General features: G+C 48.0%; 1 protein-coding gene across 2 annotated transcripts in view; it reads left to right on the forward strand.

Annotated features, from left to right (window-relative positions):
* DPH1 (diphthamide biosynthesis 1) overlaps nt 1-11,991 on the forward strand; it is an 88,346-nt gene that overhangs the window by 3,207 nt on the left and 73,148 nt on the right. Inside the window, exons 2-4 of one of the 2 annotated variants that reach the window (XM_068110868.2) lie at nt 707-829; nt 1,043-1,106; nt 1,366-1,487. The exons of the other annotated variant lie outside the window; for it this stretch is intronic. Of the exons in view, the coding sequence (XP_067966969.2) occupies nt 707-829; nt 1,043-1,106; nt 1,366-1,487 (309 nt within the window). The remainder of the gene's footprint in view (nt 1-706; nt 830-1,042; nt 1,107-1,365; nt 1,488-11,991) is intronic. 2 annotated transcript variants of the gene reach the window in all.

Genomic DNA, 11,991 nt, shown 5'->3' on the forward strand with positions numbered 1-11,991 from the left:
TCAATGTCAGAGTGCCGACCGGTACCTATGGACCAGCCCTTTCCCGCTTCTCTCCCTCTCTTTCTCTCTCTCTCAAACTCTGTTGTGGCCCTGACTTTGTGAAGGTGGGGGTACACCATCCTAGATGCGGGGGATCTCTGGGTTACTCCTGCAAGATCGATTGGCTGTCTCCGTGCTGCGGGCTTGTTCAAGAGAACTGTAGGGTGCTATACAATGCAACAACAGCAACAACAAACATGCAGAGCTCTTGTAGGCCTGGACATGTCACAAGTAAAAATGATCTCACTCCTCTCTGCACATGTGCAATCAGGACAAATTCAGAGCCAACGTACTGCTAAACTACTGGTTTTTTTCCCGATTCATGTTCCGATTTGTGTTCAAAATATAACATGCATTGGAATTAAATTGTACGTAGATGTTAAGTTTGTAGATGGAGATGGACAGACAGACAGATAGACAGACGTGAACCATTTTCTTAACCCTAATTTTCGCTTCACGTGTGTGGAGTGATGAGCAGTGAGACATGTTGAGGGTATAACAAGGCCCAAATAAAAATCAACATTTTAATGCATCATTATGCAAGGCCACAGCAATTAAAATAGAAAACGTAATGAACACAATTCCTTGGAGATGCCAATGTCACATTGAATGTTTCAAAGTGTCGATAGATTGAGTTTTTTTATTGGTCGTCTTTGTGCGGATGAAGATCAAAGTGATGAAGGATTGTCGGACCAATCCGTGTCTTCCCTCGTGTCTGCACTCCCATCGAATTACCGTCTGGAGCTTCAAAAGACCTTGAAATCAATACGTCGCAACAAAGCAACACACGGTACAAAATGAGGAATCGGTGTGCAGCTGGCATTGTTAGTATGTTGTATATTTATGGCAGAAAAGTTAATGAAGATTGAATGAACCTGTTTTGGCCATGGTCGTGCGAGAAAGACTGTGGAAGCAGAAACCAAGAAATTGTCCATTCAGTTGGGAGATGGTCTAGCTATACTATAAAGTGTCCGTGTGTGTGTGTGTGTGTTTACTTTTTCAGTGGCATTACAGTTTCCAGAAGGCCTTCTCCTTTTTGCATGCACAATTGCAGACATCTTGCAAAGGTAGGGAAAGGATTATTTAACTGACGTATCAGAAACGCAGCTGAGTGAAACTAACTTTTCAGCTCTTCCATGAACATCTATCTATGAATTTAAAAAAAAAAAAATCAGAAATTTGTGGGTCATGTTGCCAGACAGAAGATTCGCTTTATTAAAGGAATAAAAAGGTTTCTGGGCAGACTTTGACAGGAGCCATTGGAGCTTTATAGACTGTTAGACTTCGAGTAATGAGACACTTTGCCGGTCTTCTCTTTGTCTGCAGGTTGACCGGAGTGCTGGTGTCCATACTGGCAGATGTTGCTTACGGTGCCTGCTGTGTTGATGATTTCACTGCCAGGGCATTGTCTGCTGACTTCCTTGTCCATTATGGGCACTCATGTCTAGGTTTGTCCAAGTCTGAAATTTACCTCCACCACCGAAGGTGGACGGAGGTTATGTATTCACTCCTGCTTGTCTGTTTGGTTGTCTGTGAGCATATTTCAAAATGTTGTGGACAAGTTTGGATGGAACTTGGTGGACCAGTTGGGTGTGTGACACGTACAAATTGATTAGATTTTGGTGAAAATCCGGATACTATAATTTAAGTTACTAGTGAGGTACCCGTGCTACGCACGGGTGGGAGGCCAGAAGCAAAAGACAATGCAGAAACGGCGAATGCTAAAGCATGAAACCAATAAATTCCACATTCCTGTAGCACATTCAGTCGCACGTCAGACATGGACAGCAAGTTAGTGAAGGACCTCCATGAAAAACGTACCCGTTGGCAAACAAACGGGTACGTTTGTTCCATACCCAGTCAATGGAATCTGCATATGGCGATCCGCGAATTCATGTTTAGAAAGTAGAAACCGTCATGGCATTTCGTCATTCACTTGAACTCGATATCTCTTTTTTCATTCCAAACAGCATAACTCCAATCACAAATGAAATAACATTAATATAAAAAATAAACTTTTAACAACACATTCACATGTCACATTCGTGACATAAACAAATATTTAAATCCTGATGTGAAGTTCCGTACGGTTGGGTGAATACAATTACGAATTCAAAATCGTAATTGTATTCACTCAATTCCAATCATCAATTGATACTTTAACAAAACGATTAACACGATTAACGTTTAACGATTTAACATTACGATTGAATGACGGTTGTATTTGGATATTATCAAACCCACGCATTGCAATCATCTGTCCACTTCCGCATTCGTGGCAGGTTCATAATTGTCATCAAAATCTAAACAGTTTTTGTAGAATTTCAATAAAAGCCACATCACTGTTCATATCGGTAAATATTATTCCATCGTGTTTAGAAAAACTGGAAAATTGGAAAACTTGGAAAAATTGGAAAAACAATATAGCCTATTTTACTCCCAGGGGTCCCAGGAATACCCACCAAAAATATTGTTGTGATCGGTTGAGCCGTTTTTGCGGTACCTTCGAATGGACAGATGGACATTTGGTGAATTATAGTAAGATTCTTCACCATTGAAAGATATGGCCAACAACATTTCAAAACGTTGTGGATGGATTCGGATGAAACTTGTTGGATGTGTTGGATAGGTGACAATAACAAGTTGATTAGCTTTTGGTTAAGGTACGGATGCAGAACCAGCCTTCTCCCAATTATCAGCAAAGTCATGGAATCCATCATTGCTTCGGATATGAAATCTTTTCTCTTCTCCAATGGCTTGATCTCTGATCATCAATTTTGTTTCAGACCAGGTCACTCTATTCTGGACATGCTGCTTCTGCTGTCTCAACAATGGATGGAGGTCCTCAATGCCAAACAGGAAATTAGAGCTGTCTCCCTCGACATATCACGTGCCTTCGATACGGTCTGGCACATCCATCCCAGTGGGATGTAAAATGTAAAGTTATTACAAATCTCACACTCTTCCTATGTCTCTCCGAAAAGATCGACTGGACAACCCTCCCATCTACTTTCTCAACAATCCTCTCCAAGAAGTTCTGTCGCTCAAGCTTTTGGGTCTCACTATCTGCCATGATCTTTCTTGGGAAAACCACATTTCCAAGCTGGCCTCCAAAGCCATTTGCCGACTGGGCATCCTCCGTCGTGCGAAGTCCTTCCTCGGCACACCTGAGCTCCTCACCACATACAAGGCTTTCATCCGCAGCTCAATGGAATACTGTTCTCCCCTATGGGCCGGTGCTCCTGCCTCACGCCTTGCTCGGCTTCACGCTGTTGAAACCAAAGCTTTCAGAATCATTGGAATCTCCCGTGATGAAGCTATCTCCGAGGGCCTTTCACTCACTCACCGCAGACAGGTAGGTGGTCTTTCTGTCTTCTACCGACTCCTCTCTGGCCTTGGTCCCCCAGCTCTCTCTGTGCTTTGTCCCCCAAATATTCCTACAGGTCGCACAAGATCTGCCAGCCACCCTCTGATGGTTAAACTGCCGAAATCTCGGCTCTCTGCTCACCTTCACTCTTTCATTCCTCTTTTCTCCCGCCTCTGCAACAAACTCCCACACTCCCTTCAATCCTACTCCTCCCTCCAGGTCTTTAAAACAGCTGTTCACCACCATCTCGTATCTTTCCCCATCCAAAACCTTGATCTTTTCTACCCCCACTAATTCACCCCAGATCCACCTTGTTTGAAATTCCAACTTCTTTCCTGGAAGTCCCGGCAGTGTCTATATGTTTTATACCTCTCCCACCCCTCCTTCCCATGCCTTCCCCCCCCAAAGCCCTCTCCCTCCCACAGATCTCTCGATGTCCCTGCTCTCAGATGTTGTGTTTGTGTTCCTCCCCCTCTCGCCCCATCTTGTCTACCGCTCCCCATGTTATATGTTTTATGTGTCGGTTTGTCTTTCTGTGTGATTAATGTTCGCTCTTTCACGAGCCTCGATCTTGTATACAAAAAAAAGAAAAAAAAAAAGTGCTTTCTCCCAGTATGCACACACAGCTTGTACACAAAGTTTGGCACTTTCACGAACTGTATGGTGTTCTTGTATGTGATGGTACACCATTTTCTGCAATGTGTGTCCTTTGGTTGGTAGTCCCCCACATATTATTTCCTTTTCAGACTTGCCCAGCATCCAAACTGTGGAAGAGCTGCGAGTTTCTGCTATCTGAAAAAAACAGGATAAATTAAAAATGTTATTTTTTGAGCAACCCCTAAATAAGTGCCAATTGACCTCATATTTGGTTCATATGATCTTTATAAACATAGGAACAAGGGCAGCCTTGTGGAGCATTGATTTTTATAAATATTAAATATTACATATATCTGTGGACCACCCTAATATATATATATATATATTGTTACGGATTCGAGGGTCGACTCTCCCCTTATCAAGGGGGGTTTAATCCCCTTGTCTTTTAAGCTGGCCGTCCCGAGTCCTGGAAGCTACAACGCTCCTCCCGGTCGGTCTTGGGTAGGGTGATTAGTCAATTTGGGTCCCAAATACCTAATTACCAACACCGACCGCGAGCAGGGAAATAACTCCCGCCCGAACCACGGATATTGATGGAATATTGCCAAGCGGTTAGCAATCCGCGATCCGAGCCATTAACAAATACTAAACCCAATTATAGCGGTTCCGATATCGTGCCACATGTACTCAATGGAAAGAAAGGACGGAGGCGATCGGATTAGAGAAAAACCAAGAAATAACAAGGTGAATTTATTTACAACCAAAAGAAGAGGAAAGAAAAGAAATATACAAGAAGAAGAAGAAGAAGCAGGACACAGGGCAGGCTTAACTATACAGTCTTAACTTAACAACCCAGACGAACATACACACTCACACGGGATTGTAGTGGGTAGGGTGGAAGGTCCAGGCAGATGTCCAGGCTCCTCGTCCGGTCCCGACTCGTGCCATGGTGGTGATGGAAAAAGGCAGCAGGCCGGCAGCGCGCCGCGTGTCATTGACCGCGAGCGGACCTTACATATATCGGGGGGGACTGGGATGCTGCGTACGTAATAAACGTATATCGTGCCAAACGCTCTCTCTCTCTCGATCAATGTTCGTATCAAAAAGGCAGTTCGTGGCGCAGTCCGTATCAAAAGGCTTTGCCTCGCTCAGAAGTTTCCGCGCAGTCCGTGCAAAAAGGAGTCCCCCAGCGCAGTCCGTTATAATCGAGCTCCCTCACGCAGTCCATTACAATCGAGCTCCCTCACGCAGTCCGTGAAAGGGCTTGACGCTTGCGCTTATATAACACGCTTTCAGATCAATCCGCGCGCTTGGAAACCACGCCCGCCAGCGAGCTCTCCTCAGCCCTGGTTGGCTGGTAAGGGCTTACCGGCTCCGCCTTTGATGGCTGGTTGACAGGGCCACACCTTGTCCTTGGCGCTCCGCCCCCTTCTTCCTCGAGCTTGACCGCGTGGTTAATGGCAGCGCCTGAGCGAACGCTAACCAAGGCGCGTAACAGAATTGGGAGAGAGAGGTTGGCAAAATGGCCTGAATGGATTGGGACCTATTCTTATTTAATTGATGCAACGCAGATTCAACTCTTGGGAACATGGCCTTATCTGAAACACATAATAATTAAATAACTGGGATTTCTAAGGTGACCTACGTGTTGCTGTGGCCTAACTATGGGTGCGACCTTTGACCTTTTAATGATGAGAATTATTTACAAGTATTTACACAAGTGAGGGTTCTAAAACCGCAACAATATATATATATATATATATATATATATATATATATATATATAATATATATATACTATATATATATATATATATATATATATATATATATATATATATATATACATATTGTTGCGGATATGAGGATTGTATTTTTTTGATTGTATTGTATTGTATTGTAAATTGTTATGAATTATTGCTTTATTCTGAGCCCTCCTTGCTCCAATGTGTATAAAGGTCAAAGGGCGTTCCGGTAGTTAATTCCATAAAGCATACATTGAAGGACACTATAATACCCTTGTTCAGTAGCTTATATCTTTATTATGTGTTTTAGGGTAAGGCCTTGTCTTCCATTAAAATGACACTCCATTGCACCAAGTGAAATGAGATAGAGTCCTTTCATTCCCCATTCCCACTCCCAAAACTTCCATTGCCAAGCCTCAATTTCCAGCTACATCCCCTCCAAGTCTCCATTGCCAACTGCACTGGGCAGTTTGCCAGTTTGTTACAGCTGTGGGTTGTTTTCGCCCCAAAACCACCATTGAACATGTGCTCGGGTCGGGGAAGAAAGGCGTGCCCGCCCGTCGTCATCAAGGGCGGAGCCAGAGGGTCGCGCGACCAACCAGGGCCGAGGTGAGCACACCGATGGGCGTGTCCTCAAAGCCGGCGGCTTAATCGCCGGAGGCGCTATAAAGGCGCGTTCGCAAGAAGTTGCGAGGAGCTGAGTTGTGTGGTTTTGGTCAGAGCTGGGTTGGTCGTCAGTGGTGGTCAGTGGTTGCGTTGAGTGGTCAGTGGTTGCGTTGAGTTGTCAGTGGTGAGGAAGAGTCGGACTAAGCAAGAGAGAAAGAGTCCTGGAGTTAGTGAGAGAGGGAGAGAGAACCCGTCACGCCAGACCCCCCCACCAGCAGCGTTGGCTTGGCTCCACCAAGCAGCTCCGACCCGTTACCCCGCGCACACGACAGGATCGGTGGCATCGGCGGCCGCCGTCGAGGTCCAGCCCGACGTCCCGTGCGGGATCAAGCTCCAGCCACCCACCTCCTGTCATTCCTGAGTTACCCATTCGTGTACGTGAGTTTGTTCTGTTTGTTTTGTCCCTGGGGATTTAGTTAAGCCTGTTTAGATAAGCTAGTAATTTTCAGTCTCTAAAAGCTTCTGTATATAATTTTCTTATCCTTCCTTCTCCTTGGTTATTTTGAGCCTGTAAATAGTAAATAAATTTAGTAGTATTTTCAACCTTTTTTTCGTCTTCTTCTTCTTCTTCACATCCGTGTCGCTTTTGTCTTTTCCCTATTGAACATCTGTGGCGCGATACAGCCAACGTTCGGGAAGGGTTAATCGGGGTAACTGTTCGGCCGCGGTGCCTCCGCTCGGCAAACAACATCCTTATCCGCGGACCGTAACAATTGGTGTCAGGAATGTCGGATTCGGACCTGGGACTAAATTAATTTAGCCCAAATTTTGGAACACCAATTGTACAATTGGCCATAACAATTGGTGTCGGGAGCGGGGTCGGACCCGAAGCGCGCTTAACGCGCTCAAAATTACGAGCTGCTGGAAATTGTTTTGTTTTTAAAGAAAAACCCGAATTTTGAAATCGCGCCATGGCTGGTCAAGGCGACGGGATGTCGGTGGGAGAGATAGATGGGGTAGAATCGACCCAGGACCTTGGGGAAATGTATATGGAGGAGGTGGTTGAGGAGGTGTCAGGCGCGCAAAATTGCGCTCTCGCGCACGAGGTTACGGGCGCGCAAAATGGCGCCTCGCACATGGCTGCGGGGACCGCGCCCGCGACCGTAGCAGCGCCGCCGTTGGATTCGAACCTTTTGTTGCTACAAATCGGGGCCCTTATGGACAAAATGAGGGACGAAATGAGGGCTAATAGTCAGCAATTGGGGAATCAGATGAATGCTCAGGGTGAGCGGTTAGAGGGCCAAATGGGGGCAATAACGAACGGAATGAGGGCCGATAGGGAGGAAAGGGAGCAGAGGGACAGAGACCGCAAGTTGGGCGAAAGGGTCCCAGGGGTGCACGACGAGGTAACGTGGGTCGAGAAGCGCTGGTTGAGCGAAGTGGAGGAAAGCGCGGGTAAAATGACGGGGGTAGAAATCGCGACACGGGGTATGGAGCAGCCGGCGACCGCTGAGGTCGAAGAGGGTGTTTTATTAAAGCCAGCGGTCGTCGAGGGGAATAAAGACAAAGCAGTAGTGGGTACAATTAAAATTGAAGAGACGACGGAGGTAGCCCGGGAATTGCAGGGAGAAATGGAATATGTGCAAGGTCGGTGCTCAAATCGTGATGTTGTGCTCACTAACCAAATAAAGAGTTTGCAGGTGCGCGTGGAGAAAAGGACCCCCCAGGTGAGTCGTGCTGTATATTGTGCGGGTAGATTTTGTAGAAGGGGGTTTGGCGCGAAGAGAATAGTCGCGCGATTGGGATCGATATGGCACCCGGGCGTTGGTGAAGGGTCCCGTGTGAGTGGAAATGGCACGCGTGTGAAAAAAAAGTGTGCGTCAAGGGGTGAGCGTGTTACGAAGCGCGAGTGTGATACCGAGTGCGAGCGAGAATGCACGTCGGGGTGTACGGAGTGTGACACAGCGAGTGAGAGCAATACGGAGTGTACGTGCGAGGGTGAGTGTGACACGGAGAGTAAGGTGGTGGTGGAACGTGTGCGAGGAAGCACACCTGAGTTGGTGGTAGCGCGAGTGCGAGGGAGCACATCGGAGCGCGGTAGTGGATGGATGCAAGGGTGCACGCCCATGGTGAGTGGTACGGAGTACGTACCGAGTGGGGAGAGTGCGCAAGACGGTGCGCGAGGTGTGTTAAGGGAGTGTGCGAACGGCGAGTGTGCGCGAGAGGGGTGGTGTGTAACAGGGAGTGCGTTGGTGGAATGTACGGACGGCGTTGGAGCACCGAGCTCGGTGAGGGTGAATGGGGTAGCGTTTGCGTGTGAGCATGCAGGTGAAGCATCGACGGTAACCGGGTTAGCGGTTAGGGCGACGGATAGCCGATGCGAGCACTCGGGGCACGGTGTGCTTTGTTGGATGCGAGGCCTGGCGCGGATCGATGCTGCGTCGCTTCTCTTCGAAGCGTCGTTGCCGATTCGGGCTTGGCCCCGCCCTGCACGGTCGAGTCCGGGCCTTGGCGGGCGAGGCGACCGGGTCCGGTTCAAGGGCGATTGGGAGGAAGCGGAACGGTGCCCCCTCGCAGGGACGGGGTTCCGACCGGGCGAGCCGCAGTCATCGGGCCCGGGACCGCAAGGTACCGCGCCGAGATGGTGCGTGGAATCTCGGCCCGACCAAACCACCTCCCTTGAACCGAAAGCCGGACGGATTCAACCTGCAGGCGACCAAACCACCCGAATTCATTGCTCGGCTTTACGAAGCCGAGTTTAATGATGTCATGACGCACCGAGGCTAGGATATAGCGGACTGTGATGATGATAATACTGATAGTGGTTTTGATCCGAAATTTAGAAAAGTGAAGAGAATTGGCAGTAATTGGCAAATTTTTGATTGGTTGGAATTTGGTGTGCAAAATTGGTAGTGGGAGATGCCCGATGTGGTGGGATGGCAACTCTGTCATCCCTCACAGCGGGGGCAAAGGAGCACTAGGTTTATGGGGTTTAGGGCAGTGAAAACTAGCCCGGGAGGGTTAGGATATAACGGTAGGGATCTAGAAAAGATGACAATAGGTAACGGTAAGGTTAGGTAGCTACATTGGACAAGTAGCTGGGGACATAGAGAGGGTAGTTTGGATGATAATGACGTGGTATGTGCTTTGTTTCAAGGGAAGACGGGGAGCATTAAGTTAGCAGGGCAACAGGTAGATTAGATGATGCCGTGTGTGTGAGGATCGAAAGTGTATTGAGCAGGGTATGAGTAAATGATTGTGAGTTGTAGTGAGATTGCACAGGTGTGCAACTGGACAGGTGTATGGAGCAGTGGTTGAGTGAGTGATGATGAGTGTTGTAGTGACCAAATGGTCCAGGAAGGAAGGAGGGTGCAGGTGGCACCAGGTGTGATTGCACAGGTGTGCAACACCAGGTGTATGGAGAATGGTTGTGTGGAATAAATGGTAGTCTGGAATATATGGAGTATTGGAATGGATGGTCGTGGAGTGAGTATGGTGGAAACAATGGAGTGGAGTCGATGGTGTGAAGGTGTGAATGGGGGAAGGATGGACCCCCATCACGAATACCCGGGGAGGGTAGTGTAAGTGTTAGGTAGAGGGTACAGGTAAATTGTGGTTGGATATTGGCATCTGTGGTGCGGGTGAAAGAATGGTGTTTGGATGGGTGCATTAGTGTTGTGGAAATGGCTGGGCGTGTAGCCTGTTAGTGTGTGTAGTTGGTTTGGGCACTCCACCACTGTGAGGATGTCGGCCAGGTGAGGCCGCAGGTGGGCTCTGGGAGCCGGTAGCGTTGTTGTGGATGGGGCCCGAGGATCCGGAGGACGGACCCGGGTAGCCCAGTGCCAGAGGGCACCGAGGGGTGACAGAGCCAGGAGGGGCCTTCCCCAGTTAGATAGGTTAGGGTGAGGAGCTAGGTAAGCTCGGGTGGCAACTGCAGTGGTGGAGGTGTGCAGGTGGGTAGACATGCTGGGAGAGCTACACGCCCCAGTCCTGAAATTGTGCAAGGGCACAGGGAGTTGAATCGGGGGAGTGAGACCCCAAATTGAGAAGCACCACAGTTTGGTCAATGGGACTTTGGTGCTTAAAAACCATAGAGTAAGTTGGCCAATGGATTGGCAGGGAAAGACCCCGGGTAGTGTAAAGTGTGTTAAAGTCATTTAGAGGATAGTTAGGATTGAAGTCGCCTCGCACCATCTGCATCCACTCACCTGAGATGACGTACCTCCACACCATGCCATGTTGTATTATTTTTATGATGCAAATGTTTGGAATGGGAGACGCATCATGACATGGGTGTGACATTGTGCTTGATGTTCCATCTCTTCCTCCTTATGAGGATTGATGATGAATTGGGTGATGGCAAATTTTGGATAGAGGGATTGTGGGAACGAATTTGGTAAAGGGGAAATATGGGGAAGACGTGACATTAGCGACGGATTTGTAAATGTGTAGATTTTGTACATATGGGGTAAGGGCAAGGGTAGTGTAGGTGACAGGGGGGGGGGGGGGGGTGACGTACGGTAGGGACGAGTTTTTCTCACTTCGCTCTCCTTACGCACTTCACCTTGCATTGCCTTATTGATGCGTACCCTTGTGACCTTACCCCTCGCTCATCTGTCTTCCCCCCTTTGTCTCCCACATGAGGACCTGAGCGCCACTGGGCGCCGAGGGGAGCGTGCGTGAGTCCGCCATTGTGCGCCCGGAACTCCCAGAACCAGCTGTCTGCATCGATGCACCACATTATGGACCACATGTCTGTGGCTGAGCACCACTGATGGACCCCATGGGTTGGGGCATGGCCCCTCTGCTGGAACCGGCCATGAAGGCCCGAAATCTTGCTGGCGGACCTTGGCCACAGGGCACCGATGCCCCACAGGTGAACCATACATAGTCGGCCCCTGTGGGCCATAAATAAATACAAATGGACACTGGTGCAAGTTTTATTACAAATAGGCCGCCAGCAAAGGAAGATGACAACAACTGGAAGAGAGCAAATAGCCAGCAGAGGGAGCCGAAGAGCAAGAGACCACCTGCAGGGTTCGGGGTTGTTGTTTTTATTTTTTATTGATGAACAATGATGACTGTGCACCGATTGGTGCTTGAGGGTGTGTTGGTGCGTTTTGGGTGCTTTCATGGTGCATTGATGCAGAGCAGACCGTCTCCCCCAGAAAGAACAATCACAGGTCCTGGGTTGCGTTTTGTAAATAAAAGTAACGTCAGTGTAAATAATGCTCCCCACCGTCAATGTATAGTTTGAAGACCATTCCGCAATTCGGTTAGCTGTGGGCGTGAGTCTGTTAGGTAGGGTGCAATGGAGCAGCGGGACATATTTATTTATGTTTTAAAACTGTCGCGCTCAGGGTCAGGTTAAAAGTAGAGGGAACTACACCTACGTGTCACACTAAATTAAAGTTATAGGCCCGGGACGTGCCTAAGAGGAGGAGGGTGCAGTGTTGCGGAATATGAGGATTGTATTTTTTTGATTGTATTGTATTGTATTGTAAATTGTTATGAATTATTGCTTTATTCTGAGCCCTCCTTGCTCCAGTGTGTATAAAGGTCAAAGGGCGTTCCGGTAGTTAATTCCATAAAGCATACATTGAAGGACACTATAATACCCTTGTTCAGTAGCTTATA

Source organism: Myxine glutinosa, chromosome 3 (genome assembly GCF_964187855.1).
Source record: "Myxine glutinosa chromosome 3, kmMyxGlut1.1, whole genome shotgun sequence".
Classification (NCBI taxonomy): Eukaryota; Metazoa; Chordata; class Myxini; order Myxiniformes; family Myxinidae; genus Myxine; species Myxine glutinosa.